We start from the raw sequence: 20,189 nt of genomic DNA, 5'->3' as shown, positions 1-20,189 counted from the left end.
CAGAACTTTTATTGTGGTGTTAGTGCCAGTGGGAAGATTTGTGGATCATGGTGTTAAGATGTAAATGAAATGTGTTTATACATGGTGGTAGATCTCCAGCAAACTGCAGGGCAGACATGTATTCAATGTTTTGCTGTATAACCAAGTTAACCGACTCTGCTGCCAAAAGAAATAACACAGATATAATTGTTTTATTGTCCATTCACTTATACAGGCATCGTAATATTGCCACTGAGGGAGCCATTTAGCAAAGGTAATAAGGTTGTAGTGGGGTCTCCTGATAGATAGAGTTTCCTTTAACTGGATTTCCACTTGACTGGAGAGAACTTTTATTAAGCATCACTGTTTGAAAAATGATGGCTCGTACTGTGAACACTACTGTATGTCTACGTGTGCTGATCTAACACAGCCCCATTATAAACCTTAAACGGGGAGGCAAGCAAAAGGGTTATGAATCTATATCTTCATTGTCCATGCCTCAAAAATACAGGACATTCAGCCCTTGAGAGAATGGAAAAGGCTTATTCTGATTAATGGCAGTAAGTGTAAAAGTATCACTGCAATAAGTGGCAGACAAGAAGATAAGGGGAAAACAATAGATCTGTTGCAGTGTAAGTAGCATCAACAGACAGTCAGTACAACAAAGTGAGGTGCAAAATACATTTTGCATGCATACAACAGCCTGTTTTTTTTTTTTTTTAATTTTATTTATTTATTTTTTTATGAATAAAGGTTTGGAGATGTCCATAGTGGTCAAAACATGCAACCATTATATAGTGTACAGCGCATACTGTACACTCTCACTGAATTTATATTTCCAATAAGATAAAGGTCAAAATGGGTTTCAAACACCTGTTTGTTTGTGGTTTTTTTTTTTTTTTGCAATCTTCTTTTATCATTTTGGTTTCTAATTAATTCCAAACAGAGGATCATGGGGGAGCCTGCAGCCTATCCCATGGAACTCGGGACACAAGACAGGGGACATCCTGGACAGAGCGTCAACCCATCGCATGAAACAATCACACACACACACTACGCACAAATTGGGAATACCAATCAGCCTACAATGCATGTCTTAGGACTGAGGAGGAAACCAGAGTACATGAAGGCAAGCCCTGATTCACAGGGAGAACATGAAAACTCCACGTATGCAGGGCAGAGGCAGGATTCGAACCCCTAACCCTGTGGGTGCAAGGCATAGCAGAAATCTTCCTATTTTTCCATCTTGTTTAAGAGAAACTATAGAGGTAATAAGGAGCTTTCTTTTTTTTTTTAACATGTGGGTTATGAAATCGGATGCAAACAAGACATATGATGTAGCGTTGGAAAAGCTTTAGCCAAATCAGACCAAGAAATGCTGATTATTATTTTATATAAAAAGTCACATATTGAACATTTTCAGTTGTATGTGGTGCTTTTTTATTTATGTGTGTATTTGGGGGTGGGGGCTAGAGCACAATAATATCATACTGGTACAGCCTGTATGAGCCTATGGAGTCTTTATGAACATTCATAGAGAAAAGGTTTGCAAAATCTTGTTTTGAAGAATTACATATATCACAAAAGCTTTCTGTTTAATGATAATGAGTCTTTATTTATTTATTTATTTATCTCACATATACATTACAGCACAGTGAAATTCTTTTTCTTCGCATATCCTACCATGTGGGCGCACGGTGGCTTAGTGGTTACCACGTTCGCCTCACACCGGCTGGTTCGATTCCCGCCGGGGCCATGTGTGGAGTTTGCATGTTCTGGTTTCCTCCCCCAGTCCAAAGACATGTATGGTAGGCTGATTGGCGTGTCTAAAGTGTGTGTGTGTGTGTGATTGTGCCCTGTGATGGACTGGCACCCTGTCCAGGGTGTACCTTGTGCCCGATGACCCTTCCCCGTGAAAGGAGTAAGCGGTAGAAGATGGATGTATGACTGGATGGATCCTACCATGTTAAGAAGTTGGGGTTAGAGCGCAAGGTCGACCATGATACAGTGCCCCTGGAGCAGAGAGGGTTAAGGGTGGCAGCCTGCCAATGCTGAGCCCTGAACCCCCGACCTTCCCATCAGTAAACCAGAGCCTTAACCGTTAAGACACTGCCCCTCCCCCGCCTCCTTTTTTTTTTTTAAATGATAGGAGGCCAATTTCAAATATCTCTTTGTCCCTCCGAACAAACAGCAGTCATTCATCAGAAGTATCTAGTAGTGACTATTAACATTGTGTGAAGGATAAATGCTATCTGTATGAAGCAAGTTTATGACTTTTGAAAGTAATTTAGGCTAATAAAGAAGCAATATATCAGTTTGTATGGGTTTGTCTTTGCTCACTATTACTTATGTATATACACACTTGTATTTTATTCAGCTGAAAGCACCTGCTCATTACATGTACTTCAGTACTACATAGCTAACCAATTGTTTGCATACCAAAGCATGATGGAACTTGATAAGAGCCCTACTGCCCTGAGTATGTACAGTATATGTTGATACGAAGAGATAAAGAGAGTGAAGAATCTCATTGGTCACATTGCCATCTGAACCTACAGTAGACGAAAACAGAGAACTATCACAGTATGTGCAGTCATAACAGAAACTTCTTCCAAATCCAGTGGAGCTTTCTGAGTTTATGAGGAACCTAGGAAACTATTGTATAGCAAAGTTGGATTTACTGCTGTGTCAAGAAACAAACTGGAAATGGAAACAAACATCTTAAAGTCATCATGAGCCCAGTTATCAGTTCCAGCTCCTCCATCAGAAATGCAGCATGATGTCAGAGATCCGAGATGTGATCCAGCTCAGAAAATCCACTGGCCTGTTTTACGGTTTGTACATCAGTCTGGTCTCAACAAAAAGTTAACTCTGGACAATGCATTTATTGATATGATATTGATATATTTGAAAAAAATACTGACCTTTTAAAATAACTATTACGTCTTATTTCACTTTATCACTGGATTTTCATTGAAAAGTAAAGAGCACAGAGTGGGGCAGCTGTGGCTCAGGTGGTAGAGTGGGCTGTCTGCTAATCGTGGGGTTGGCAAATCGATCCCTGGCCCCTCCACATGCCAAAGTGTCCTTGGGCAGGATACTGAACCCCAGGTTGCTCCCGATGGCAGGCTTGTTTGTGTTTGTGTGTGTATGAAAAGGGGAAACGGTATAAAGTGAAGCCAGCCCACCTACAAGCATGTTTTGGGAGGTGGGATGAAACCTACACAGACACAAGGAGATCATGAAAAACTCCATACAGACAGTAAGCCGAACACTTTATCAAACCAGGGATCCTGCAGCTGTGAGGCTCTACCCACTGCAACATGGCAATGATTTATTAAAAGGAACAAAGTGCACTCAAGAAAATCACCATCATCTATATTTTTGTCAGAGCTGTAGTAGCTGTGTCTGAAGTTTAAGGTTAATTAATTCTTTTAATTGTGTGGGAGTACTAAATCAGCATTAGCAATCACTTCATCAAAAGTTATATTACAGGCCTGAATGATCTGTGCAGTATAGAAAGGTGATGCACTCTAAGGATGTGGAACCGGCGATACCTGTGACTTTGCCCAGTATTTTATCAGAGTAATCAGTTACGTGATTGAAAAATTATGATCTTTAACCGGGGGGGGGGGGGGGGGGGGTCATTTTACACATTGAAAATGCCAACAGTAGTATGTTTTCACAAATGCCACAAATTTCAGAAACTATACTAAAATGGACATATCCTGAAATTATTTTTCTTCTTACAAAAACATTTTACAGTAATTTGAGTCAGGATCCTCTTCCAAACTTAGTTTTATTACATTTTTTATTGCAGTATTTTCCTCACAGAATTTCAGGTTTTTAATACAACCACAAGTGAAATTATTACAAAAAATAAGACAATGAAAGGAACAGCTAAACCAGCAGCCACAGGAATTCAGACAATCATCTCTTCATACTGTCTATTATACTTCATACATGTAGTAGTGTCACAGTTTTAGCAGAGAACAAGTATCAGAAGTACTGTTGCATTAAATCAGCACATATTCACACAAGGACCATCTCAGCAGTCTTCAGAGAGAATTTACCAGAATGAGTGACATGTTTTATCTATTAGTGCAGTAGTATGTGTGAAGGCAATTTTAGTCTCTACTCCAATCGCACTCCACGAGCTCCAATAGCAGTGACGTGACACACTTCAACATCAGCGCCCAGCTTCTGCAGCTCATCCAGCCAGATCTGTTGTTTCTGGGACAAACGGTCATTAGGGCCCTTCACCTCCACCAGCTAAAAGATAAGACCTCGAATCAATGACTCTGCTAAAGCAAGACAGTGGATTTATCTGTGTTCACATTGCAGTGAAGTTTGTATCCCCTGTGTTTTCTGGATCTAAAAATTTACCTTTATTTTACAAAATGTTTAAAAAAAAAAAAAAAGAAAGAAAGAAAAAATATATATCCATGAAAAGATTCCTATAAGTTAAAATGAATTATACCATATACCTGTAGGAATACTCGATTCTGAGTGGCTAGTAGGTGTGCATTAAAACTGTATATACCACCTGCAGTTCAGGTCAGTTTAATCACTGTTCTAAATGAATGAGCTGCCTATAAACAACTGTAACCATAGTAACATACAGTTAAACCCTTAGCTTCATTATTAGCAGAGATGCGACACAAACACAGGTAATTCACACACGCACTATCTCACTCTCTCTCTCTCTAATAACTATTTACAATAATTAATTTAAATAAATGTAATCTTATCGCACAACTTTATCTCTGTGTATGATTTAGACTGGGCAGAATTCTAGATCCAACGACCCATGTATAAAATAACTAATGAAAATGAATCATTATTTTTACATTTTGTTTCAAATTCTGCACTGCAAACATCAATGACAGCTTTAACTTGTCAATGCAGGCAAGTGACCATGGTGAAAGCAGGATAATCCACGGCTAGGTGTGCTTTACACGATTTTAATGCACTCTGCAGAGGTGACCACCATCCAATTCAAGTCAGGTGGTTCTTTGCCTCAATGTTGTGCATTAAAATAGTGTAACACTCCCCTAGATATGGATTATCCATTACAAGACAGCTCTCTGTGGCCACAGCCTTCCATAGTTCGGAGTTAAGAGAACAAACATGGCGATTTTTTGCCCTCTCTGAATGGGAGAGCACTCTGGATGCTCTCTGGATGGTATTACTCCCTCCCCTGTCAATCAGAATAATACTACCCATCTATGAGCTCATGCATGCAGAATGGAGCAGATAGCGTTTTCCAACATAGCCTAAGCAGAAGTTCAAAAAGATGTGTAGGTCAGCTTCACAAGTTCCATAGGAAGCATGTGCTTACCCCATCTTCCCAGGTTGCTAACCATCATGTGATAGGGGAGAATTAATTAATGGATGGGAATTGGCATATGATCAAATTGGGTAGAAAAGGGGGGGTTTACACACACCAAAATACAATAGTTTTGTTATTCATGCCAAAGAATCACTTAGAAACATTTGTACACATCACTTCACCTCTCATTTGCATTAAATTAAATTCAACTTTATAGTGTCACATGGCCCATCCACTTTGCTTTAACAATGGTTTCTGTCTCTTGTAAGTATAACCAAAATGAATGACTATTGGTCACTGCCAGTATCAATGCAGGGAATGATGAAATGAAATGAAGCATTCCCTGATGAAATGAAAACTAAAATCACCAACAAAAAGACTGTGTGCAGTGAAGGTCTCAATTAAATTCCCAAAATTCCTGTCTTCAGAGCTCACCTTATAGCTGCTATTTGAGGTGTTCCACACAACCAGGTCAGGAAGTCCTCCTCTGCTGTGCCTGTAGTCCTTTGACATTCTAAGGACTACTCCACTTAAAAATTGTCCTCCCAGACATGCTACTAAGCTCTGCAACAGCATATAAAATACATTTAACCATTAATATTCTTAAGATTTCATTCCTTTATAACAACAAGCATCAGCCACATCCATTTAGCTGAAGAGAGCTTACACAGTTTTGGAACTTACAGTATAATCATTACAAGGCATGTTAGAATGTAGTTTTCTCCAAGTTACAAGATGACCTAATGCAACCTCTTCTTATAAAATTGGTAGAATATTAAAGGTGTTTTTCGACTCATGCGAGGCGCTTTATCAGTTTTAGTCCTTCTAACCATAAGCAAGCAAAAGAACAAGAACTAAAGTAACCTGGGCTTGCTGAAGACAAGAGAATCGCTCCCAGTTAACAAGTGAACAAACTCTTCCCTCCTGTGAATTCCACACTTCAGCCAGCAGCGCCTGCAGTGTTTCTGTGGAAGCCTCGGACAACAGTTCAGCCCGGGCCTCGATAGCCTCCTTTCGATTCTCATAGAAACAGTCAGTGTACAAGTCCAGAGGACATGTCTGCAAATGTATCCATGGAATGACTATATTATACTTTTGTAATAATGTAGAGGTTGGGCAAATTCCAGCAGAGCATATAAAGTCATCTGAGAAACCAGGCAAAGTTCTTTACTCAACTGTGCAATCAAATTGCTTCTTTTCACAACCTTTATATTATATGCATATACAGTACATACAATTGCAATCAATTATTGAACCCCCATTTCAAATCAGGTTTATTGTCAAAATTTACAGACTTTCAGCTGTTTGCAGTGAACAAATCAAACAAAAGTAATTGAAACAGTTCAACACAACACAAGTGGTTTCCCCAAATTCAACTGACAATGCAACTTATAATGACTTCTCCAGTTTCAGAGTTGTTCAACCCCCTTAATAGAATCCCTCACAACAGCACAAATATGCAAAACAGGTGTTGTCTCAAGCACACCTAATGCAACTAATCATAAATAAAGGGCTTCATTAGTTGCACCAGGTGTGCTTGAACTGGCTGGGGGCAAAGTCTGTAAATTTTGACAATAAACCTGATTTGCAATGGGGGTTGAATACTTTTGACTGCAACTATATAGTGCAATATACGTGTAGAACTTTTTTTTTAATTTAATACCTGATAGGATGTTCTGAAGACATCCAAGACATTCATGAAGACAACGTCCCACATCAGAAGGCCAAACAAAGTGGAGAATGTAGAGCCTTCACCATGAATGCCTGCAAAGGATCCATCAGCAACACAATTCTACATATTCAACTTTGAAATTCAACAGAGATTACCTTCATGTAGAATTCAGGCTTTATTGCCTTAGCAGGAAAATGCATGTTTAAAAACCTTGATCGAAGCCAAGTTCTCTGTAGTGTGCCAAAGCCAGCTCCTCTACAGAACATAAGACCATGGCATCACCTCCTTCTCCAGAGCCTTCATGCCCAGCAGCAGGCCTGAGGAACACGGATTTGCCCATACCGCCCTCGTGTGGAAAAAGTTGGCCTCGAATTGTAACCTATTAAGCGACACGAAAACAGTCTGTGCAGATTTTCAATATTCCAGCTCATTCTGAAATGTCGTTCAGAGTTTTAAAAACTCTATATAGAATTATAAATTACACTATAAAAAAGAACCAGTGAAGTGGGAATATGGTGAGTGTGAGTAGTAATATGCTTTCAAAATCTTATCTACATAGCACTTATCTACTTTTACCTTAGTTTCTGTCCATAAAGCTTCTTACTAAAATAAAGGGTATTCTTACATGAGCAACACTATGCACATGGATAGAAGGAAGGTCTCGGAGCAGCAGGCGGTACTTCTTAAAACTCGCTGACTCCTTCATTCTGGTGGCTCTCTGGTGCAGTGACAAACGGTGACCCGTCCGTACCAGTGGATCTTTCAATCCATCCCTGATGGCGTAGATAGCCTTTAATGTAGAAACCACCATGACAGTTACGAACTTCATACTTGTGCTGGAACACAATGGCTACACTGGGGATCACAGCAAGTCATTACGTAGAGCTTCATTACTAGGGTCATTTGTAATTATTACTGATTCCCATGATGTTTTACATAAACTAACGATTAATATCTCTGTTTCAAAACGGTTTAAATGATTTGAGAATGTATAGGATAATGTAATTTGAATAAACCGATGGGACATGTTTGGTGACCCCACACCTATGCTAACAACCAAACTGACGAAGTCCCTCAAAGATCACAGTTCTTAAAACATGCTCATCTGGAAGTGTTTTCACCTAGACTTCCGGATCATGTTACCTGCTCATGGCATTTTAGGTGCTGCTGGAGATTGAGCGCTAGTCTGTCCCACCAGCGCCCTCTGCTGTCTGGACAGAACACTGACTGAGTCAGAAGAGACTGCAGCTGGTCCACTGCATCCTGCAGGAACAAAGGAGAAATATATGTACACTAAGTTTGGCAAATATGCCACTCCATCATATAATTCCATTACTCACTGTAACTAGCATCCCCCAATTGCTAATCCATTTCTGCATTAGCAAAGCACCGCGAAATAAATATTGTGACACATATTATTTAATATTAGGAATAGTGAAGCAGTGTCAGCACTCTCAGCACAGACAGATGAAGCACTACATGTCTCAGATTTCTTTTATTACAGCTTTCTATGCCATGTACACGTGTACCTTATAACGACGCAGCCTCTGTAGTATCTCAACTCCTCGAGACAATATACGTGTATATGCCCAGCCTACTGTAAAGCACCGAAGAAACACTGGTAACTGCTCCTGCCAGCTACACACAAATACAGGCTCATGAACCTCCTCCATTAAGCCAAAAAAAAAATCAAAAAACATCTGGGAGCAGAAGTCAATTTCGTATCCCAAACCTTAAGTCATATGTTTGTGTCAAGTTTTGCCAGTTTGACTTCGCAGAAGCGTAGAGGACTAGAGCATCCTCCCAGCAGCCAGCCTGCATTGCTGTAATCACCTCCTGAAGGGTTCGCATGGCAACTTCGTATCTGTTCAGAACAATGTCATTTAATACTCTGCCCATTTTAACCTTTTTCATTTCCTCATTTCCTTCAAAACACTCCCAGCTAGAAGATCCTAAATAGAAAAGGAAGAGAAAAAAAAAACGTACCTGATTAAGTCTTCCCTGTCCCTAAACACTTGAGCAGACCTCTGAACTGTGTAGACAGGGAAAGTCAGACGTCCAGAGTTGACCAGCAGAATAGTGTAAAGTTGGCCTTGACCACCTGATGCCAATTCCTCCTCCTCCAGAGTGTCAGTAAGAGAGAAAAGTAGAAAGACGCGAGAGAACATGGCGCGAGGATCCCGACAAAGAAACACACAGGAGCCTGCTAGCTGTTTCGCCCTGCAGGAGAGGTGAAAGTAAATTATATGGCTGAACGTACGTGACCATCTCACCATCACCCATATGTGGAACTTCCTCAAACTGTCGCCATGAAATTGGAAGCACAGAATTGTTTAGTATGTTTTTGTATGCTGTAGCATTAAGATTTCCCTTAACTGGAACAAAGAGGCCTAGCCCAAACCTGCTCCAGCATGACCATTCCCTATGCACAAAGTGAGGTTTATATGGAAAAACTTGAGAAGAACATTGAGAACTTTAGAAGAACCTTGATCACGTTGGAGATGAATTGGAACACTGACTGCATGCTAGGTCTTCTCGCCCAAAATCAGTGCCCCACTTCACTTACGCACTTGTGGCTGAATGGGCACAGATCCCTATAATCATGCTGCAAAATCTAGGGCAAGACCTCTCCAGAAGAGTGGGGGTTATTATATAACACATATGGGTGTGATTTGTCAGTGTCCACATACTTTACGTAAACTAAAAAACTTTAATGCTCAAAGTGATTTCGAAATTTGGTATAACACCAAATTGGTATAAATTATGAATTTGGTAACACTGCCCATGGATTTTGCCTCTAAGATCAAACCTTTTGAGAATGATTGCACCAGTGTTGCTTTGGCCAGGAGCAAGAGAAAAGAGAGAGCGCTGTTTGGACAAAAGGAGAAGCCCTTCCACCAGCTGCTGTTTCTGGCTACTGTTCCCTGGACCTCCTAGATGGAACGTCTTGGCCAGACTTCGGAGCTCCGGAGCAGGTAGAAGATCCAATACATCTTGGATCTCGGTGAGTTCAGACTCTAAAGCAGAAATTGTTATAAGGAGTTACAATCATCGGGCTGTAAACACTGAAGCGCAAGCTTTTGAGAGCTAAACAGTTTTTTAAATCAAACTCTTGCACACCAACCTGTCTGGAGGAATCCACTGGAGACAAGCTCTTGCACAACAGGACTGATGTCTGAACTAATCTCAGCATAATCTAGTTTGCTCACTTGCAGCCATTTCAACTTCCTCTGAAACAGACGCACATATAGCATCTGTCCAGGCACTAGGATACAAAGAGTGGAGTGTTAGTATTTATTCAGACAATTCAGTGATATATAGCCCATATAACCTGAATATATCATGCATTTGACTACATTTCAGACTTTTCCACAGAATGTAGATGCTTTACTAGTTATGTTCTGAAGTATATTCTCTACCTGACAGCTGCTTGAACCTCTGGATAGATGAGAGTTCCTCCTCGCTGAAGAGCACTCTGTCATCCTTATTCTCCAGCACTGTTCCCAGAATAGTCAGGAAGTTCTGAAGATAGTATGGCAGTCTGGGTGAACTATGTTCCACAGAGGAGGTACTACCATCCTGTGGATGATCACTACCTCTATCCAGTGCCATAATCTGGTTCCTTTCTACATCCTTGCATTTGGAATTGCCGAGTTCAACCTCTGGTAATGGATTAGCGCTGCCAGATTTGGCAGTTCTTTTCAAGGAATATCGTGTTTTCTTCTGCATGTTTGGGGCTATACATGCACCAGGAGACTCTTCTTTCTTCCTCTTGATTAATCTCAATGAAGCAGTGGTTTCTGCTGTTTGAGAAACTTCAGGACCCAGTGAGTTTTCTTTTGGTGTGGCCTGTTCAATTTTTTCAACACAATGTAGATTTTCAGTTGGTACCTGAGAAGTTAATGTTGAATTCATCACTAGGTGTTCCGATTTAACACATACATTCTCATCAAAGTTTTCTTTTTGTGAACTACTTGGCTCACTTAAGATGGGCTCTTCTTTGATAGGCACTTGGGTGCTGTGAATTTTGGAGTCCTCTGAAAAAAACAGCACTTTTTTGGAGAGTTTAGAAGACAAACGCCCAAGACTGACTATCTTGACCTCTCCAGCATGGGAACATTTCTTAGGTGACTCTTGTCTTGTCGTGCCACTCTTCTTAAAATATGGGCTTGTTTTTGCACCCTGATTATTGTCGTGTATGCTTGCATTTTTTTCCTCATCTGGACTCTGAGGGGCATTATTGGAAAAAGGCCAGGATGTTTTCGCTTGTTCATTGTCACAGGCTGCTGCTGCCTGTATGTCATTTTCCTCAAGAAAGTCTTGACACTGAGAGTCGAGGTGTTCATTGATTTTGAAACGAGGTACAAACTTGCCACAAAGCGGGCAAGCCAGTTTTGAAGGTGGTGTGTTCTTGAAAAATGAAGTAATAGAAGGCCCTTTCTGCAGTTTTGCATTGCCCTTCTTATCATCTTTGTTTGCTACAGAAAGTCTTCTTAGAGGCCTGGCCTGGTCTTTGGATTTGCTTCTACCAATCTTGGGAGACATTCTCTTCAGATATAGCAAATAGTTCAGGGGAAACCTAGCTCTAAAGCTAGACTTCTGAACCTATTAAAACAAACACACAAATTCAATACATGTATAGCTTTTTGCATGTCTATTTACAGGCACATAAATAACCCTAAACCAAGCAAGATGCTCAGAAATACTGCATATTTAAAGCAGAGGTGTCCAATCTTATCCGGAAAGGGCCGGTGTGGTTGCAGGTTTTCATTCCAACCAAGCAGAAGCCACACCTGAGTCTATTGAAAACCAAGATCAACTGAATAAACAGGTGGAGTCAGGTGTGGCTCCTGCTTGGTTGGAATGAAAACCTGTACCCACACCGGCCCTTTCCGGATAAGATTGGACACCCCTGCTATAAAATATACCTGCAAAAATAGCTTGCTTACAACATAAAGTAGTGTGCAAAACGCACTCAAATTCTTTAAAGACAATTTATGTTATAGATGCTTATTTTATGAGCCCTGGTTATTATGTCAGTATAAAAACATTTTAGATTTCCAAACATTACCTTTTCAACAACAAAAAAAAGGCAATTGTTACAGAAAAACATTTGTATGTCAGAGAAAGTAACATATTACATAATAGAATAGAAGTCTCCAGAAGAACTGTGGCAGGTTCTCCAAGATGCTCAGTAAAACTTAATTTCCCTATAAAACTGCACAAATTATACCCGAGACTACTGATGTATTTTTAAAAAGCCAAGGGTTGCCTCACAAAATATTGACTTTGTTTAGTTTATTAGTCTTCTGCTCTTTATAGTACACATTTCGTATGTAGAAACATTTAACTTGCATTACTTTTGAAGGCATTTCGGCTTTACAACATTTCTTTCTGTGTGCCTGCTAAGACTTTTGCACTGTACTGTATATGATTTTAGCATCCAGTAAAAAATCAATCAATTATTCAGTCCAAAAAAAAGGAAAAGAAAAAAAAAGAAAAGAAAAAAAAAAGACATTACTTGACCAAGCACAGCCTTTCCAAATGTCTATGCACTTTTACATGTAATAAAATTATATTAATCTAATTAAATCATAAACTATTCTGGCATTTGATGGATTGGTCATGAAGGTTATTTCCGTTACCTTCTCCTGGAATCAGCGTGCATTTGTATATTTGCTCAGTTGCTGTCATCTAAAGCCAAAGAAATCTGTTGCCATGTAACCCTAATAAATACAAGATAAACCTTACATGTTTAAATATCTTAAGAGAATGTCTATTACACATAATTTATAACAAACACAGCAACTTTTTCATTAACCATACAAGTTATACTCTTCTAAATAATTATCCATTTAAGTGTTGCTAGCAGCAAGGGAAAAAAAAAAGAAAAATAATGGACCCTTTGTGTGTGCCAATGCATTGTTAAGCATGTTTGGTGTGTAGGCTATAGAGAGCTACCTGCCTAATTAGGAAGGAATGCAATCATGTTCCTGCTTGTACTGCAGCAAATAATTCTCACCAAAAACAATACATCTCATATTTCCCCAAATGTTTAAATTCTGAGTGTCACAAATGGTTCTTACATGATTAGTTATGCAAGTATTACTTCATCACTGAGATTCCACTATAAATTAAACAATCATTTGTCATTAAAAAGCATGAACCTTCATTTGTTCCCCCAAAGTTATAAAAAAAATTATCCATTATTATTTTGGTGCATATTTGATCCTTCAACTGTTCTCGCAACTCCTTTTACTCGCAGGACAGCACATTTCTCTCAGGACAGAATGCAGGACAGTTCACACCAAATTCAGCTTGCTGTTTAATTACATTAAGAAATGAATCAGCATATTCCTGCTTAGGTTTGGCACAGCAACACTGCCTTCAAAGAAAACATCAGCTCGTATTGGCACACACCATTTGTCTCCCTTTGCTTGACATACCATTAACTAACTTAGGCCTGTCAGCTATGCCATTAATATTCACTGGCTGGGTTGCTTATGAAGATCCATGACTAGTGGTAGGTCCTAGGCTATGAGCTGGAGAGTCAGAGAAAGGCACTGTACAAAAATGTATCAAGCACATATCGCGATGGTTTTTAGATTATCACTTCACATGTGTTTCATAAATACCCAGCAATAATAACAACCAAATACCAAAGATAATATTGTAGGATCTTTAACTGATAATATCAGAATAGCTTTCTAAAGGTTGGATGTCTTTGACAAAGGTCCTACACCCCTACTGGACCAACTAGAGCAATTAAGGTAGCAAGTAAATAAACCATCTTTAACCACATCCCTATCTTTCTGTTTAGCTTTCTGTGTATTCACATTTTACTCCTGCCGCATCTTGGATATTTTTTTGGGTTTGACCTTTTTGAAAACACGCCCTTCACAGATGTTATTACCATTAGACTTAGAGTTTGCAAAACTCCACAACTTCTCAGGCTGGAAGAAAAGATGTTTGGGCCAGATTAAAGTCTGTCACTAGAGAGTCTGGCACGTTTATTCAATGAACTGGCCAAGAACTGCATACCTTAACAGAAACGGCAGATGACCAGTTACAGACATGGAGATTATCTCATTTACTCAGCGCTGCTTCAAACAAAACTCTTTAATAGCCTTTAATGAGAGAATTCTGTGAACAATTTTCTGTTCAATGCTCCAAAAAAGTAAATTTTTTTTTTACTTTTTCACAGTGTTCAAAAGTTTGCGCTACTGAAAGAAACCAGCAGACCGGAGATTGTAATCTTCAAGACTCTGAAGCTTTTGTGTATAGATACTCCATGCCCCTTTTACAGAATGTCTGAGGCTGAAGCTCATTGGTTTTGCGGTGTTCAAAATTTCTCTAGGTAGGCCAGATTCACTGAGGGGTAATCTCAAAAAGTGAGAGAATATACCAGAAAGAGAACTGATTCATAATTGTCAAATCACCGTCTCAAACCCTGGTATTGGATAGGGTTTCTGTCCTCCCAAAACTGAAACATTATTTCTCGTTGAGATGTCCTCAAACCTTTTTCTTATATAGATTGGAAAAAGCCATTGTTTGCGTTGGGAAATGGACAGCCAGATTTGAATCACATGAGAAAGGCACTTTCAGTTAAGATCTATTGATAAAATCAAGATGATGCTCTCCAAGAAGTACCTCGAAACTGTTATTCATGCGTTTATAACATCTAGGTTGGACTATTGTAATTCGCTCGATCAGGGTTTGCCCAGAAAAACGGCTGATCACTTGCAGTTGGTACAAAATGCAGCAGCCAGATTGGCACTAAAAAACGTGAGCACATTACACGTGTGCTCGCTTCTCTTCACTGGTTACCGGTCAAGTTCCATGTTGATTTAAAAATTTTGCTTTATGTTTTTAAAGATTTGCATAGACTTGCTCCACAGTATATTTGTGATCTTCTCACCCCATACACTGCTTCAAGACACCTTCGATCATCCAGTCAATTACTGCTCTCAGTTCCTCATTCACGTCTTAAACCTAAAGGTGACCGGGCTTTCTCAGTGGATGCTCCTAGGCTTTGGAATAGTCTTCCTCTCCACATCAGATCTTCCCCTTCTGTTTCTGTGTTTAAATCCACTTTGAAGACTTATTTGTATTCTTTATGTTTTAATTGAGGCTGTAAATTTTTCATTGGACCTTTTTTGGTTTTTGTTTACTCTTTTAATGTGTTTTTAATTCTGTTATATATTTCTTGTACAGCACTTTGGTTTCAACATCTGTTGTTTTAAATGTGCTTTATAAATCAATAAACTAAACTAAACTAAAGCAGTTCTGTAAAGGAGAGTGGGCCAAAATTCCCCCACAACACTGTGAAAGACTGATCTCCAGTTATCGGAAGGGTTTGGTATGCAGCAAGACAATGAACTAAAGTACAGGAGTATACAACCTCTGAATGGTTAAAAAAAAGCGAAATTTAAGTTTGGAAGTGGCCTAGTCAAAGTCCTGACTTGAACCAATTGAGATGCTGTGACAGGACCTTAAAGGAGCAGTTCATGCTCGAAAACCCTCCAGTGTGGCTGAACTAAAGCAGTTCTGTAAAGAAAAGTGGGCCAAAATTCGACCACAGTGCTGTGAAAGACTGATCTCCAGTTATTGGAAGCGTCTGATTGTAGTTACTGCTGCTAAAGGCGGTACAACCAGATTTTAAATTTTAAGGGGGCAATTAGTTTTTCACATGGGCAATAGGTGTTGGATAACTTTTTTTGTTTTAATTTAAAAAATTAAATAAAAAAAAACAGTATTGTGTGTTTACTCAGGCTGCCTTTGTTTTATGTTGTATTTCGTTTGAAGATCTAAAACTATGTAGTACAAGATATACACAAACAAAGAAAAAATAATACTTTTTCACAGCACTGTACATATTTACAAATCTGACATTATTAGAGCTGCAACAACTAATCAATAAAATTGACAAGAATCGATTATGAAAATCATTGTCTACGAATCTCATTATCGATTAGTTGATCTACGCGCCATACATTTACTCATTAAGTTACTTCTGTTCCAAAAACACGCTTCGGAGAGTAAATACTAAAGTTGTGTCCCAAATGACGTACTATGCACTTACACTATGTACTGTATACTATACAGTATACACTATAGTGCAGTGTTTCTAAATCAGGGCTCCAGGGACTCCTAGTGGTCAGTGTTGTAATTGCAGGGGGTCCATGGGAAATTTCTAATGTTTAAATAATATATTTTTTTGTTTTGTTAAATGTGTCAAAACATATTTAATTGAGATGTAATATTAATAAAATAAAGCAACATATACAGAAATGACTGTTAAATATATAATGATAATGACTTTTTATTGGCCACATATACAGTAGAGCACAGTGAAATTCTTTTCTTCGCATACCCCAGTCTGTCAGGAAGCTGGGGTCAGAGCACAGGGTCAGCCATGATACAGCACCCCTGGAGCAGAGAGGGTTAAGGGCCTTGTTCAAGGGCCCAACAGTGGCAGCTTGGCAATGCTTGAACCCCTGACCTTCCAATCAGTAACCCAGAGCCTTAACCGCTAAGCCACCACTGCCTATGATTGGTGTGGAGTGAGGGGGTCCTTGTGGATTGTTTGAAATATGCTAGGGGTGCAGAGCTCACAAAAGGTTGAGAACCACTGGTCTAGTGTATGAATTTTAGAAAGGTAATATCATCTCAAATGGAACACTAGCGTTTTTTTTTTTACTAACCGGAAGTATAAGCCGCTTCCTAGTCGACGGTGCATGATGTCATATGCACGTAACGTGACGCCGCTAACTTTAGCAGAATCCCAGAGTAACCGACAATGACTTTCTTCAGTTTACTGTTTATGTCAACGTTACCTTTTATTCCCAACATGACCTCGGTCTCCATCAGACGGAGGCGAAATCATCAAGTGACTGAGGAAGAAAGTGTGTGACCCAAGTCCTCTAAGGCAGGGGTGCATTTTATATTAAATACCCTGAAGAAGATCAAACTTTATAAAGCAGAGTTTGTGTAGCACTGAAGCATGACAGTGATGCACAAGCACAAACTTATGTTTGTATCCAAAATGCTCCACTGTGTGCAGGGGGTTGCAGAAACTGGTGCAAGCTGCTTAAAAGGTTTAATTTAATTTATGTTTATTGTCATTATATGCTGTATTTGCACGCTTGCAGTGTAACTTCTGTCGTTTATTATAACGGAAGTGATCTGTTAGTAACGAGGCTGTGTTGCTCCTCATGGGAGCAATCTTAGCGCAAATAAGATTTGTAATGTCGAATTAAAACACTATGATCAAAAGTAACACAATATGCCTAAAAGCAGTCAGTAACAGAAACCACAAGGTGAAGTGAAAGTGAGTTTTTATTATTAATTTAGGACTGTAGTTTAATTCTGTGCTTTTTGTGCATCCATAAAAAGTAATGCATAAATACTTATATATATTATATAGTATTTATGCATAAGTATTTATGTATTATTTTTTATGGATGCACAAAAAGCACAGAATTAAACTACAGTCCTAAATGAATAATATATATTCTGGTGTGTGTGTGTGTGTGTGTGTATTGTGTTCTTTTCAGTCTTATATAATTGGACAAACAGTTGTGTAAAGTTTTAGTTTGAAGGTTATATTTGTAACACTCAGTTTGGGATTTTATTTTAAATAAACGTAAAAATGTTACTGAAAATTTGCCCCGCCCCCAGCTGATTAATCGAAAAAATAATCAGCCAACTAATCAATTATGAAAATAATCGTTAGTTGCAGCCATAGACATTATTCAGAAAGACAGTTCACTATAGATTAGATGAGAAAATGTAAAATATATATATATATATTCGTAGTATATAATGTTAGTGTTTATGCTCTCTCTATAGCTTGCAATGTAAAATTCAATTTCATTGAGAAATCTGACAAGTCTTCCCTGGATGGAAATTTAGAACATTGTAAATCACTGTTTCCTACTGCCTTGAAATTGTATGATTATTGTAGGTCTAGAAACATCTGAAATTACAACCGGCATATTTCATGTACAACAGTTATTTGTATTTGCACCAGTATTCGCAAATGCACCAAAAACAGGCTTGCACTCTTTTTTTGTTAATACTCGATGCTTTAACTGTTTCAGCTACAAGACCTTATTATACTCATCTGTCCAGTTTACACATAGTGGCAGTGGCGGCTCAGTGGTTAGAGGCTCTGGGTTACTGATCAGAAGGTCAGGCGCTCAAGCCCCAGCACTGCAAAGCGGTCATTGTTGGGCCCTTGAGCAGGGCCCTTAACTGCAACTGATCAGTTGTATAAATGAGATGAAGGTAAGTCGCTCTGGATAAGGGCGTCTGCCTAATGCAATGTAAATGTAAAACAAGCTGTACACTTACACACGAGCTTCATTCAGTACTAACAGTAGAAGTTCCTTCTCCGCTGGAAAACAGAGCTGAATCGCTTGTCCTCGGTGTCGAATCTCTCAGCACTGAGTTATGACTCCAGATACTGATGTTTATAATAACAAATCAGAGGATCTGTATTAAACTAGCAGCACACAGAAACCATTCTTATTAAATCAGATAGACTCAAGCTCGCTGCCCATTAATAGCATAATAGCAAACCCATGGCTGAATACGAAATGGTTTATTAATGGACTTGTAGCGCACTGAGAATAGTCTAAAAAGCAAATCGTTCATATCCCATATAGTGCACTAAACAACGCGCTACGAGACAGCCACCAAAATACAGCGCGTGAAATCAAGCGGTAGCAGGAAGTAGCTGGTGCGAAAAAAGTTTTTATATTTCAAAATAAAAGTCTTCCCTGAGTGGGAAATTTTCAATGTGGAGGACAAACAAATGCAGTTTTTTAAAAATGTATTTATTTATTTACAGGTGCTAATTCTTTTGATACACACTTTTTTTTTAAAGTGACTTACAGAGCACAGTTATTCACAATCAGTCTTGCTGTGCATAAAGTCCAGGCCCAAAATAAAACCTCCAGCTTCTCACATGGCTGCAGGGCTGTTCACAGTGATATGACTTTTTGCATGGCTTCCTTGGTGTGGGGTTTATGTAAAGTGTCAGACCTTCAAGATGAATGTTGTTTATTTTGTTCACTGTAAAACTGTGTATGTTTTTACTTGGTCTCAAGCATTTTGGCCTCAGCACAAATAGCCACCAGCTCCTTCATTACAGAATCACCCAGTTCCTCGTTGTTGTTGAATTGACGCTTTTCCTTCTGCTTCCTTGTGCTAATGTTTTAAATCAGCAGCCTCAAAATGTTTCAGTGCCGCATCATAAAATCAAGACTTTATTCTTTTTACCAGTAATGCATGAGCTTGCTGATCATTTTACTAGGTCCTACGTCAATCTTCCTGCGTGTTCATTTATCCATTTAACCACTTCCTGATTAATGGTTAATGACAGTTAAATTCTCATATAAAAGGTGCACATACATACACCTAGGGCACAGTTATATAGGTAGAATTGCCATCAGAGTTTGATCCTGACCTTGCGTTATTGTCTGTGTGGAGTTTTCTGCATGTTGGTTTTCTCTGGGGTCTCTGGTTTACTCCCATCTCCCAAAAACATACTGGTAGGTGGGGTGCCTAGAGTGTGTGAACATTATATATATATATATATATATATATATATATATATATATATATATATATATATATATATATATATATATATATATATATATATATATATATATATATGTTCACACATTCTTTTTTCTTTATATATATATATATATATATATATATATATATATATATATATATATATATATATATATACACACACACACACACACACACACACACACACACACACTTATACATATACATATATATGGGTGTGTTGCAATGGACAGGCAGGGTGTGTTCATGGCCAGTGTTCATGGGTTGGGCACAGCCTTTTGAACAATACAGAACACAAAGGTGTAAAAAAAAAAGAAAGAAAGAAAGCTAAAATTTCACATTTCAATTTATAGATTTATAGATGAGTGTATTAAATTCTAAACCCAAACCCTATCTATCTCACTCCGTCTTTCCTGGCAACTAGGAATAATTCCTCAGCAGGAATTTACTCCCAAGTACTCAGGTCATCTTTATCCTACCTAGCCAGGTGTAAGACTGTTTAATGGTAGAGCTGTTTGAGTCTAGGAATTGTTGAGTCTGTTGTGACCTGACCTTTCATTCTGTTCAATTCCGAAAAAGATGTATCTTTTTAGGCGC

At 38.7% G+C, this 20,189-nt stretch overlaps 1 protein-coding gene across 3 annotated transcripts; it reads right to left on the bottom strand.

Moving 5' to 3' along the window:
• Positions 1 to 3,764: 3,764 nt before the first annotated feature.
• fan1 (FANCD2 and FANCI associated nuclease 1) lies at positions 3,765 to 18,701 on the bottom strand. Of its 3 annotated transcripts, XM_053623191.1 has the most exons (15): positions 18,339 to 18,701; positions 12,629 to 12,709; positions 10,403 to 11,588; positions 10,108 to 10,248; positions 9,793 to 10,000; positions 8,970 to 9,203; positions 8,716 to 8,847; positions 8,513 to 8,621; positions 8,127 to 8,246; positions 7,609 to 7,773; positions 7,194 to 7,362; positions 6,975 to 7,075; positions 6,176 to 6,370; positions 5,747 to 5,875; positions 3,765 to 4,251 (listed from the first exon to the last, which is right to left on the bottom strand). In XM_053623191.1, the coding sequence occupies exons 3-15, from the start codon at positions 11,526 to 11,528 to the stop codon at positions 4,114 to 4,116; spliced, it is 2,967 nt and encodes a 988-aa protein (XP_053479166.1). In that variant the 5' UTR covers positions 11,529 to 11,588; positions 12,629 to 12,709; positions 18,339 to 18,701; the 3' UTR covers positions 3,765 to 4,113. The 3 variants fall into 3 exon arrangements, with proteins under 3 accessions (XP_053479166.1, XP_053479163.1, XP_053479165.1); XM_053623188.1 differs by lacking the exon at positions 12,629 to 12,709; XM_053623190.1 differs by lacking the exon at positions 18,339 to 18,701 and having other exon boundaries at positions 12,629 to 13,402.
• Between the last annotated feature and the right edge of the window lie 1,488 nt (positions 18,702 to 20,189).

This window comes from Ictalurus furcatus, chromosome 4, assembly GCF_023375685.1.
Source record: "Ictalurus furcatus strain D&B chromosome 4, Billie_1.0, whole genome shotgun sequence".
Taxonomy (NCBI): domain Eukaryota; kingdom Metazoa; phylum Chordata; class Actinopteri; order Siluriformes; family Ictaluridae; genus Ictalurus; species Ictalurus furcatus.
This window is presented reverse-complemented; position numbering and strand designations above follow the sequence as displayed.

Excerpts from the sequence above, each read along its gene's own strand:
- fan1 (XM_053623191.1), bottom strand. The coding sequence starts at position 11,528 with ATGTCTCCCAAGATTGGTAGAAGCAAATCCAAAGACCAGGCCAGGCCT. Across the intron at positions 10,249-10,402 it reads GAGGTTCAAGCAGCTGTCAG|TGCCTGGACAGATGCTATAT; the intron begins GTAGAGAATATA and ends TTTGTATCCTAG. Across the intron at positions 8,622-8,715 it reads ACACAAACATATGACTTAAG|CTGGCAGGAGCAGTTACCAG; the intron begins GTTTGGGATACG and ends ATTTGTGTGTAG.